We start from the raw sequence: 12,432 nt of genomic DNA, 5'->3' as shown, positions 1-12,432 counted from the left end.
ATATGAGAGAGATAGATGATAGATAGATAGATAGAGAGATATGAGAGAGATAGATGATAGATAGATAGATAGAGAGATATGAGAGAGATAGATGATAGATAGATAGAGAGATATGAGAGAGATAGATGATAGATAGATAGAGATATGAGAGAGAGATATGAGATGGATAGATAGAGATATGAGAGAGAGATATGAGATAGATAGATACTGATATGAGCAAGAGATAGATAGATATGAGATAGATATGATATAGATAGATATGAGATAGATAGATAGATAGATAGATATGAGATAGATAGATATGAGATAGATAGATAGATATGAGATAGATAGATAGGAGATGGATAGATAGGAGATGGATAGATAGGAGACAGATAGGAGATAGACAGATAGGAGATAGATAGATAGGAGATAGATAGATAGTTAGGAGATAGATAGATAGGAGATAGATAGGAGATAGATAGATAGATAGATAGGAGATAGATAGGAGATAGATAGATAGATAGATAGATAGGAGATAGATAGATAGATAGATAGATAGATAGATAGATAGATAGGAGATAGATCGATAGATAGATGAGCGAGTGTACTCGGATGAGGGAGCGTACTCGCTCGAGTAATTTGCTTTATCCGAGTATCGCTGTGCTCGGGTCTGAAGATTCGGGTGCTGGCACGGAGCGGGGAGCTGCAGGGGAGAGCGGGGAGGAACGGAGGTAAGATCTTTCTCTCCCTCTCTCCCGCCCGCTCTCCCCTGCTCCCCGCTGCGACTCACCTGTCAGCCGCAGCAGCACCCGAATTTTCAGGGACGAGCACAGCGATACTCGGATAAAGCAAATTACTCGAGCGAGTAGTGCTTATCCGAGTACGCTCGCTCATCTCTAATAGATAGGAGATAGATAGATAGGAGATAGATAGATATAATCTGTTAACTTATTCCGCAGCGCTTTGAGGCATGGGATAAGTGCAAACAATACACCAATTACAATGTGAGGTACAAAGTATAAATAAACCACTCTGATTGCACGGCACACCATGATATTACATCGCATTAAGGGCCCGTTCACATGGACGCATTCAGTTTCAGGCCCAAACGGTGTCCTTTTTGTGCGCATGTTCATTGTGTTTTTCACGTGTGCAAAAAAACTTCAAGAAGGTCCCATTGACTTTACATGTGAATATGCAGTAACTACTCATGTATCATACATATTCACTGTATATTTATGGGCTCCCATTGACTATAATGGCCTATTTTAGGCAGTTATGTGGAACTAAATAGGGCATGTTGCGGTTATTTTCACGTGTGTGAAAAACTCATGTCTGAATGCCCCGATACCAATCAATGGGGTTTTAGCTCTCCTTCTTATGTGTGTAATATGGAACGTAAATACGCCCATGGGAATGAGCCCCAAGGCTGCTTTCACACAGCCAAGAATCTTGCGCGAGGTTGGTGCATTGCGAGAGGCATAAAACTTGCGTGAATATGAACCCCATATCAAGAATATCATGCTTATAAATGAAAAAAAGAAAAGAAAAAACGTAATTAATTTAATAATTTAGCCAATATTGCCATCTTGCCCCCCTTGTGAGCAGCGGGTGATATTCCTGGAGCCCCATCCAGCAGGGAAGAGGTGAACCCTGCGGATCCGCTGACCTGTGTGTTCTGAGAAATCTCATTGATGAAGACCTTGGTGAAATGAGAGCAGCAGGCAGCACGCCGCGCCTGGCACCGGGCCCCCTGCCGCAGGCAGCTCTGTGCCCAACTCAATATTTGTGATCGCGTCTTGTTTACGTTACTGATTTTTATTTGTGGCTTGTGGGATGCGGGCAGCGGCCATTCTTGGGATGGATCTATTTGTAAGCGCCCGTGGCCAGCGCTATTTATTCTGTCCTGTCTCTCTCCGGGGCTTCGCTTAATTTTAGGTAAAGGGTAAATATGTGACTATTTCGGCCATCCTCCCTCTTCATGGCATAAGAAAAAGTAACAACGACTAATAAGACACATAACAAAACAGTGATATAAATGGAAGCCACCAACAGAAGCGAGAAAACAAAAACACCCAATATTAACGCCTCTAATACTAATCTGATTATTGCACGTGTTCTATGCAATATTGCAGTTGAACCTCGTTCGCTACAATGGAACTGAGCTGCAATACCCCACACAACCTATGGACAGGTGGGGCGCTGTTTTAGACACAAAGCAACCATGTTTTCTTATCCTGTAATAGTATTGTATTTCAAAAAGTTTTTCACTTTTGGGTTTCAGTTTCTCACTAGGTTCAAGATCTCTGCTTGCTGTCACAAGCCATGGTGCATCACTGTAAGGGCTCATTCACATCAGCGTTGGAGTTTCAGTCACTGAATTCCGTAAAAAAAAAAAAAAAAGTTGAAATATCACAGCGTGCGGCACCACTTTATCCTGTAAAATGCCGAAAGCCGAGCCAGAAACCGAATGGACCCATTATACTCAATAGGGTCTGTTCAGTTCCATCATACGGCGGTTCTGTTGGGGTATTGCGTGCCATTTCCATACTCCCACTATGCAGCAAGAAAATGAAACCCAAAAGTGCCGATGTAAATAAGCCCTAATTAACGGAGGCGCGTGTAAAGGTGATTTCACATCTGCATTGGAACCTGCTTTCCGGCCAGCTGAGCGGAAACCGAACTGACTATTATAGTCAATGGAGCCCGTACAATGTGGTCCGGTTTCCTTTTCCGAATGGAGCAGAAAAGCAGAACCCCCTGACACAGATGTGATCCCACCCTGAGGTTATGTGTATTATTTGCACTGACACATTGTAACAAATTGCAGCACTGAGCAGCATTAGTTCTGCAGTGGTTTTTCACTCTCTCTAACATTGGGGCATCTGCCTTGTGCCAGAATTGTTTCATCAAAAGTTGCAATTTTGTTGCAAGTGCCAAAATTGTGACTTTCTGCCACTTGTTAAAGAGTGGGCGGGGCCTGGTATTAAGAGGCATGCCTGCAAGCAGGGCATCAGATTTACTACAATTGCCAGAGCTATGACTAGGTCAGAAATTAGCATAAACTATAGCAGAAAGCTATGCCATCTCCTAGCGGACGTAGACTTCAGTCTGGCGCATGGAGGTGCAGCCAACTGCAACAAACGTATTAAGAGTCTTGTGCCCCAGAATACATTTGTCACACACGTTACTGTGAAACACTCATCTAAATAAATATGTCCTAATGTTTCCATTCATTAAGAGCAAGCAGAGATATTGAAGAATCAGGACAGTCTGTAACACAATGTCGGGTGGCATTACATGGGCCAACTATTGGGCGAAGCGATAGTTGCCCCGTGTAAACACAGGACCTGGTAGGGTAGTGACGAGACATCACTCAATAGTCACCACGTTCTAGCTCAGACTAGTCAGCGAGTTCTCCATGTAACCATCTTTGAACGACTCCCTGTTCACAGTGCGCGGAGGCGAGCGACCGGAGGAGATCTGCCTGCTCACTGTGCATGAAGGTGAGCGGCCGGAAGAGATCTCTGGCGCGCTCCACCTCCAGTCATAGAAAGCACATGAGCAATAAGTCTCGGGTGACCATCAGACAATTATGTGCCCGACAGTTGTCCTGTGTAATGCCACGCATGAGAAAGGTTCATTGGTGTTTGAGTCCGTTGGTGTTTCAGTCCGTTGTCTCTCTCTGTTTTTCTAACCTACTTTTGTTTTTTCTTTTTACGTAGAGCATTCTGCTGCGGCAAAGACCGGAGGCTGCTTCCCAGGGACAGCAATGGCCACCTTATCCTCCGGTGACAAGATTCCCATCTCAGAACTCCTCCCTGGCATGAGTGTCCTGGCCATGGACAGCGATGGCCGCACCACCTTCAGTGACTTTGTAACCTTCCTGGATAGAGATCCCACTTCGGAGCATCTATTCCAGGTGATCAAGACTAAGGACCCACCTCGAAGACTTTCCCTCACCCCGACCCATCTTATCTTTGTAGCGGACAATGTTTCTACCTTGGCTGCTGAATATAAAGCTATATTTGCCAGTCAAGTAAGGCCCGGTCAGTACATCCTTGTGACTGGAGCTCCAGGTCTTGTGCCGGCCAAAGTGACCTCAGTAAGTTCAGAGATGGACACTGGAGTTTTTGCTCCCCTCACCCAACATGGGACAATTTTGGTGGACAATGTTGTTGTTTCCTGTTTTGCCCTGGTACAAAAACAGAGGCTGGCACAGTTAGCTTATTGGCCTTTGCGGGTACTATATGGCCTAGGTGCAATGATGGGGAATGAGTCATCTCAGCAGGTGGGCATTCATTGGTATAGTCAGTTCCTGTACCGGTTGGGCCGAATGATCTTCAACAAGAATGAGTTCCATCCTCAGGGGCTCCTCCAACTGGAACGTTGAGCTTCAGCCAGGAGAGAGTTGAGGACTAACCAGTGAGATGACCCTGAACTGTGTCTTACAAGTGGTGACCGACCATCTTGTTCTACTTGCGTAGTCTACTGACCTACAAGGAGAGGTATAAAAGGTCTACATCGCCATGAGGTCATATCCTACTGTTCTGGTCACACATAGGAGATAAATGATGACTGGTCATCAGCAATGACGAAGACAGACTGTCTCCCATAGATCTCTTGAGCCTTAAGGTACCATGAAGTCCTCAAGGTCAAGAACGTTCCTCCAGTAGCACTTATCTAGATGGTTCTACAAAAATGGGGCAATACCAGAACTGGCAACTTAGTATTTTCATTACCAACCCAAGCCATCTGCTGGATCCATGAGTATCTTCAAGGTCTTCATGTAGAACATTAGGAGAACCCTGAGGTCTGGGACATCGTCAAGGTACTAACCAAAGCAGGAACCAAACTGTTTACCCAAAGAGTGAACTGAGATAGAACTTTCTGCCTTCAGACCCAGTATAGACACCAGACTTTATGTATTGGTACAGTCCAAAGAGCGGAGGTGGCAAACAATGGAATTCCATGAGACAGACGGCATTAACCCTCTACGTGTCGATTGTAAACTAGAAGTGTACAGTCTGGGCAGACAGCATGTTTTATGTTAAATCAATTCTTCTGGTGCCGAGGATCTGGAACGATGAACTCATGAACGTCTGCACCTGCACGGGATGAATTAACGTGAATGGACCAGTAATTAATGTCTTCCAGGGAGAGATTCTTAAGGCATTGCATGCCCCCTCCCCTCAGTTGACTCATGTCGTCGCCCCACGTTCCTACCACCGCCATATTTATTTTATTATGATGTATCTGTGTATTATAGGTGTATAAATGTTTCCTGTTTATATATATATAAATATATAAAGACAAAGTTATTAATATTATATTCCTGCCAGACTTCTATGGAGGGAAAAGAACTAGTCTGAGGGTCACATGATGGAGAGAATATTGTTCTGGGGGTCTGGGAAAAGTCAGGAGAGAACGCTCGGAATAGCATCACTGCACCCCGGGCAGAAAAATGATTCAAGCACATTTACAGCTCAGGTCTTCCAATAAAAGTTCATTCTGACTTCTGGGCTGGTTGTCTTTTTATGCAAATGTCGATGTTGGGAAGATGAAAATGGGGGTATGGATATTTAAAGGGTTTTAACGAGTAGCTGCACTTGCAACTAACTTTGGACATGTCATAGAGACGTCAGAAGTTTTGATCAGTGGGGGTTGTGCTGCGGAGACCCCCACTGCTAGTTAGAATGAGGGGCTGCAGTGCTGACTCGAGCTCTGTTACTTCTCAGCAGACTGCGCTGCTTTTCGGTTCCTCCCGACAGCTGGAGACCACTGCTTAGAGCTCCATTGAAAGCCCCATGCACCTGTATGCGGCAGTCTTCAGCTGCTGTGAGGAGACAAAAAGCAGTGAAGATAGCCGAAAGGGACACAGCACGCAGGTGAGTGCTGCAGCTCCCGCATTCTAACGATCAGTGGGGGTCTCAGCCGTGGGACCCCCACTGATCAAAACTTTTGACGTGTCTCTATGGCATGTCAAAAGTTAGTTGAAAGTACAGCTACTCTTCGAGGGGTTTTCTGGGACTTGGATACAGATGACCTCTTCAAATATAGCTCATCATTATCAGATCGGTGGGAGTCTGCCACTAGGGACCCCCATGATCAGGTATTTGAAGATGGCATGGTGCTCGGGCAAGGGCCACAGCCTCTTTACTGCCAACCTAACACATTTAGTAGCCGCTCAGCACGGTATAGCAGCTTACTCCCATTCGCTTGAATAGGATTGCGTGCGGTTAGGCTATGTGACAAATGAACGTGACGTCACACGCCTGAGGAAGGGCTGTGGCATTCATCAGTACACCATGGCCTCTTGAAACAGCTGATCCTTGGGAGTACCAAGCGGTGGACCCCCCAGTGATCAGTTATTTTTGAGCTATCCAGAGGATAGGTAATTAATATTAAAGTCCTAGGAAACCCCTTTAATCGCTGTGTAAAGTCTTGTAACTTTTTAATAGATTTTGTGTTTCAAGTTTTCATAATTTTCAAGACCTCTGCATTCTGTCAGTGAATGGGAACATTCTTGTTTACTTTCAGAGGTGGAAACCCGTACAGCCCCACGGCTCTAGTCACACCGATGTCATTGCTTGCATGTCATAAAAATCTGTTCTTTCCTCTCACTGATTTATACCAGTTGGATTTCCATTTGCTCCACTGTAAAGAATAGCACAGAAAGCCAAAAAGAGTCAACAAGGTGAGCAGAGCCTACTGCTTCTCACATATGATGGTTTATTACAGCTGGATGCAGTCTGGACAATCTTTTGGCCAAGTTCATATTTGTGCGATTATTTCCATTGTTTGGCTCACACGTTAAAGCCCACAAATAATGGAAATGCCAGACCGGGCAGCTAACTGGCATGAATGACACTCAGTGGACTACAATGACTATAATGGGCCCCAGTGGACTTCCATCATGTTGCCTGGGGGCCTCAGGACATTTTTATTGTTCTGCTCTGTCCTCTGGGCCAAACAACAAAAATACCGGAATCACCAAAACCAGCCAGAGTAGAATGGACCCCATTAACTATAATAGGGTCCGTCCAGCTGCTGGCATTCCAGTTGGCATTTAAATGGACCAAATAGAGCAGCAGAGGGCACTATGCCACCTGGGATCCACTGTGACGGAGGCTCGCACAGATCCTGTGATAAAGATGTGAATAGGCCCCTGTGCCTCGTCCATTCTGTCAGCTCTTGTGTGTTGCTTTTTGACACTCTGTATTATTCTTTTTGGTAGAGCAAATGGAAATCCAGGTTTTCATGATTACGTTGGAAACTGAAGGACTTTTACGTTCACTTAGAGCAAGCAGAGATCTTTGAAGTGGTGAACTTTTAGGACTGTTCATTATGCAGTACAATAACTTATACCGCATTTACACTGACAGATGATCACTCAAAAGTCGCTCAAACAACAGTTTGAGTGACAGTTTTGAGCGATCATCTTTGCATAGTCTATAGTAGCTAAGCAGCTACTAAAGAGCTATCCAGGCAGAGCGGGACTCCGCTGCTATTACTCGGCAAACAATACAGCTGTTCTGCATAAGCAAACAGCTGTATTGTTCTCCACGCTTACAACTCGTGTCCCGCTGTGAACTACCAGCGGGACACGAGCTGAAAGAATCTTATCAGCGCTGCTGACTGTGATAACAGCCTGCACCGTTGATAAGAGTTTATCGCTCAATTCAAGAGAACTAGAATTGAACGATGAACGACTCATGCATGAAAACTACGCGATGTCCATGCATTGAAATGCAACGGTCATTGCTCAAAAGATGGCTTTGAGCGATAAACATGGTGTCTAAATGGGCCTTAATATGCATTTCCATAAAATCCCTTTACAGTGAATCTGAGATTATAGATTATGGGATTGTATCATTAGGGGTTCTCTGGTGATTAAGGCCTCATACACATGGGCGGATCTTTGCTGCAGAATCCAGAGAGGGCGTCCGCCTCCGGATTCCGCAGCAATAACCCTCCATAGCAAGCAATTGAAAAATGATTCATTGTGCACATGAGCGGAACTCAATTGCGGTCGCGGATGAAAAATCGCAGCATGCTGCATTTTACTGTGGTTCCCCCATGGGTGGCTTCCATTGAAGTCAATGGAAGCTGTCAGCAGATAGGCTACGGGAAACGCAGGGGTAAAAAAAAATCTGTACTGCGCATGTCCAACAGCGAGCTGTGCGGACCATCCGCAGAACAGAGAAAAGAAAATACAGGTAGGTGTGGACGCCAGCCAGGCAGGCAGAGGGTTGGATTTTGCTGCAGCTCCCGCATGTAGAATCCGACCCGCCCGTGTGCATGTGGCCTTAATGGGAGTTTTCTTCAGCATGAAGAAGGAAAGGTTCTCTATATGAGCTACTATAGCCGCGCACCGCAACCTCATGTCCTCCAGCTACTGCAAAACTACAACTCCCATCAGCCACAGGTGGATGATCCATTCTGTAAGGCCCCTTTCACACTTGCTCCAGGGCTCCAGAAGATTTTTGTTTGGCTCTGTCCTCAAAGCCGAACAATGAAAATACCAGAACGACCAGATCTGGCAAGGGCTAGCACTGAATTGACCCCATTAACTATAATGGGGTCCGCCTGGCTTCTTGCATGCCAACTGCAATCTTAGCAGAAGAAATATTGCAGCATGCTGCACCATTTCATTCTGGATTTTCTGCCAGATCTGCACCGGAGGAACGGAACCTCCGCCACAAGTGTGAATGTGCCCCAACTCTGCTATATTTAGAGAAGCCTCATCTTCAGAAGCTCAGCCAATAGCAGTGACTACTCTCTGTGACTTAACCCCTCCGTGACCACATACAGGTGTATCCATTGCTGTGAAGAGGAATTGTGCAATTGCAAAGACTTTACTGCCATCTTGTGGTACACATTGGTATTACACACCAGCCAAAACAAAATACAGCAGGAGAGTCCAACTTTTTGGTGCTTCTAAGCCACATTGGAAGAGGAGGAGAGAGTTGTCTTAGGCTACATATTAAATACACAAAATCACTAGACACAAACAAATAGTACATAGTTTTTGGGATCTCCACCATCACAGGTAAGCAAAAAAGTCCTCACATAATCCTAATTATGCAGTGGCGAGTCTTTCAATATTGTGAAGCAGTTCACAAGTTTGTGATCACTAGTATAGTAAATAATACTCAAAACACCCCCCATCATCCTCCACTGTGCCAAACTACCCCTATCTTCCTAATACTCCCACTGCCATGGCCAATGAACTGCAGACTGGAGTCAGTGCCTGATTCTGCATGCAAGCCTTGACACACAAACCTGCCCAGGCTCACAAGCAGTTGTCGGCGGCTAACCAGTTTCTGGTACCAGGGAGGGACACAGCGTCCGCTGACCACGATGAGACCACCGTCCCTCGTCCTGACCACAACACTGGGTAGCAGCGGTCAGGACTCGGGAGGACAGGAAGGAGACTCGCACCACACACCAGACCCGCATGAGGTCACTATAAACCCCCAGCTGCAATATTTACTACAAGAGTAGAATTGCCAGGCTGACGGGTCAAACGGTAGCTGAAGCTGCTAGCAGACCGGAGCTTTGTATCAGGAGAGACCTCAGAAGTGCGGAGCGGTGATAGCAGCCCCTATGGCCAGAGTGACCCAATAACCCTCTCGCCCAACCAGTTATATATTGGATTTGGATAGAGGCCTGCTGACCGCTCCCCTATAACCTTCAGGTGTTTATTACCAACATAAAAAGTGTCGCTGTGTAAGTCAAACTGCAGAGCTTCTCCAGCCGTGCCATCCACACTGGTGCGCCCCGTCTGCGAAGGATTTCCTGCTGTATTGTACTTTATACAATTGGTTTTATTATTGGTTGTCGGATACTTTTACCATTGATGAGTAGAGATGAGCGAACGTACTCGTCCGAGCTTGATACTCGTTCGAGTATTAGCGTGTTCGAGATGCTTGTTACTCGAGACGAGTACCACGCGATGTTCGAGTTACTTTCACTTTCATCTCTGAGACGTTAGCGCGCTTTTCTGGCCAATAGAAAGACAGGGAAGGCATTACAACTTCCCCCTGCGACGTTCAAGCCCTATACCACCCCCCTGCAGTGAGTGGCTGGCGAGATCAGGTGTCACCCGAGTATATAAATCGGCCCCTCCCACGGCTCGCCACAGATGCGTTCTGACAGAGATCAGGGAAAGTGCTGCTGATGCCGGAGCTGCTATAGGGAGAGCGTTAGGAGTTATTTTAGGCTTCAAGAACCCCAACGGTCCTTCTTAGGGCCACATCTAACCGTGTGCAGTAGTGTGGAGGCTGCTTTTAGCAGTGTTGCCCCTTTTTTTTTTGTATATCGGCCGTGCAGAGCATTGCGTCCTGCAGTAATTTTACATTGTCCAGGGCCAGTAGTGGTGAGGCAGGGACAGAAGACATATTTAGTGTATATAGGCAGTGGGCCTTTCCAAAAACATTTGGGGAAAAAAATCTATTTGGGCTGCCTGTGACCGTCCTCAGTGTACTGGGTCTCTGCTGGGGGTAGTTGTCCTAATTCATACGCAGCCAGCTAAGTGTTACAGCAGGCTTGCGCAAAATTCTTTCCTGGCTTTGTGTTGCCTGTTACATCACCGCTGTATTCCTGTCCACAGTGAAACAGTCTGCAGTAATTTTACATAGTGCAGGGCCAGTAGTGGTGAGGCAGGGACAGAAGACATATTTAGTGTATATAGGCAGTGGGCCTTTCCAAAAACATTTGGGAAAAAAAATCTATTTGGGCTGCCTGTGACCGTCCTCAGTGTATTGGGTCTCTGCTGGGGGTAGTTGTCCTAATTCATACGCAGCCAGCTAAGTGTTACAGCAGGCTTGCACAAAATTCTTTCCTGGCTCTGCTGTGCGTTCCGTAAGCGAAGTCAGCCTCCAACCACAGGCCAATAAGCGGCACATTTAATTACAGCGTTCTGTTTCTGCACTACTGGTAATACAGCATGCTGAGGGGTAGGGGTAGGCCTAGAGGACGTGGACGCGGGCGAGGACGCGGAGGCCCAAGTCAGGGTGTGGGCACAGGCCGAGCCAGTGCGGTGGCCAGGGGTAGAGGCAGGGCAAGACCGAATAATCCACCAACTGTTTCCCAAAGCGTCCCCTCGTGCCATGCCACCCTGCAGAGGCCAAGATGCTCTAAGGTGTGGCAGTTTTTCACAGAGACGCCTGACGACCGACGAACAGTGGTGTGCAACCTTTGTCGCGCCAAGATCAGCTGGGGAGCCACCACCACCAGCATGCGCAGGCATATGATGGCCAAGCACCCCACAAGGTGGGACGAAGGCCGTTCACCGCCTCCGGTTTGCACCACTGCCTCTCCCCCTGTGCCCCAACCTGCCACTGAGATCCAACCCCCCTCTGAGGACACAGGCACGAGTGCCTACCGGCCTGCACCCACACCCTCACCTCCGCTGTCCTCGGCCCCATCCAGCAATGTCTCTCAGCGCACCGTCCAGACGTCGCTAGCGCAACTGTTTGAGCGCAAGCGCAAGTATGCCGCCCCGCACGCTCAAGCGTTAAACGTGCACATAGCCAAATTGATCAGCCTGGAGATGCTGCCGTATGGGCTTGTGGAAATGGAGGCTTTCAAAAGCATGATGGCGGCGGCGGCCCCGCGCTACTCGGTTCCCAGTCACCACTACTTTTCCCGATGTGCCGTCCCAGCCCTGCACGACCACGTCTCCCGCAACATTGCATGCGCCCTCACCAACACGGTTACTGCCAAGGTCCACTTAACAACAGACACGTGGACAAGCACAGGCGGGCAGGGCCACTATATCTCCCTGACGGCACATTGGGTGAATTTAGTGGAGGCTGGGACAGAGTCAGAGCCTGGGACTGCTCACGTCCTACCCACCCCCAGAATTGCGGGCCCCAGCTCGGTGCTGGTATCTGTGGCAGTGTATGCTTCCTCCACTAAACCACCCTCCTCCTCCTCCAACGCAACCTCTGTCTCGCAATCAAGATGTGTCAGCAGCACGTCGCCAGCAGTCGGTGTCGCGCGGCGTGGCAGCACAGCGGTGGGCAAGCGTCAGCAGGCCGTGCTGAAACTACTCAGCTTAGGAAAAAAGAGGCACACGGCCCACGAACTGCTGCAGGGTCTGACAGAGCAGACCGACCACTGGCTTTCGCCGCTGAGCCTCCAACCGGGCATGGTCGTGTGTAACAACGGCCGTAACCTGGTGGCGGCTCTGCAGCTCGGCAGCCTCACGCACGTGCCATGCTTGGCCCATGTCTTTAATTTGGTGGTTCAGCGCTTTCTGAAAAGCTACCCACGCTTGTCATACCTGCTCGGAAAGGTGCGCCGGGTCAGCGCACATTTCCGCAAGTCCAAGACGGACGCTGCCACGCTGCGGACCCTGCAACATCGGTTTAATCTGCCAATGCACCGACTGCTGTGCGACGTGCCCACACGGTGGAACTCTACGCTCCACATGTTGGCCAG

The 12,432-nt window shown here is 47.8% G+C and overlaps 1 protein-coding gene across 1 annotated transcript in view; it reads left to right on the top strand.

Moving 5' to 3' along the window:
- The window catches only part of IHH (Indian hedgehog signaling molecule), a 72,003-nt gene extending 66,506 nt beyond the window's left edge, over window positions 1–5,497 (top strand). The window contains exon 3 of the mRNA XM_066575489.1: window positions 3,708–5,497. Coding sequence (XP_066431586.1) covers window positions 3,708–4,375 — 668 coding nt within the window. The 3' untranslated portion in view covers window positions 4,376–5,497. The remainder of the gene's footprint in view (window positions 1–3,707) is intronic.
- The last annotated feature ends 6,935 nt before the right edge of the window (window positions 5,498–12,432 follow it).

Source organism: Eleutherodactylus coqui, chromosome 8 (assembly GCF_035609145.1).
Source record: "Eleutherodactylus coqui strain aEleCoq1 chromosome 8, aEleCoq1.hap1, whole genome shotgun sequence".
Classification (NCBI taxonomy): Eukaryota; Metazoa; Chordata; class Amphibia; order Anura; family Eleutherodactylidae; genus Eleutherodactylus; species Eleutherodactylus coqui.
Note: the sequence above shows the minus strand (reverse complement) of the source record. Positions and strands in the feature narration are given on the sequence as shown.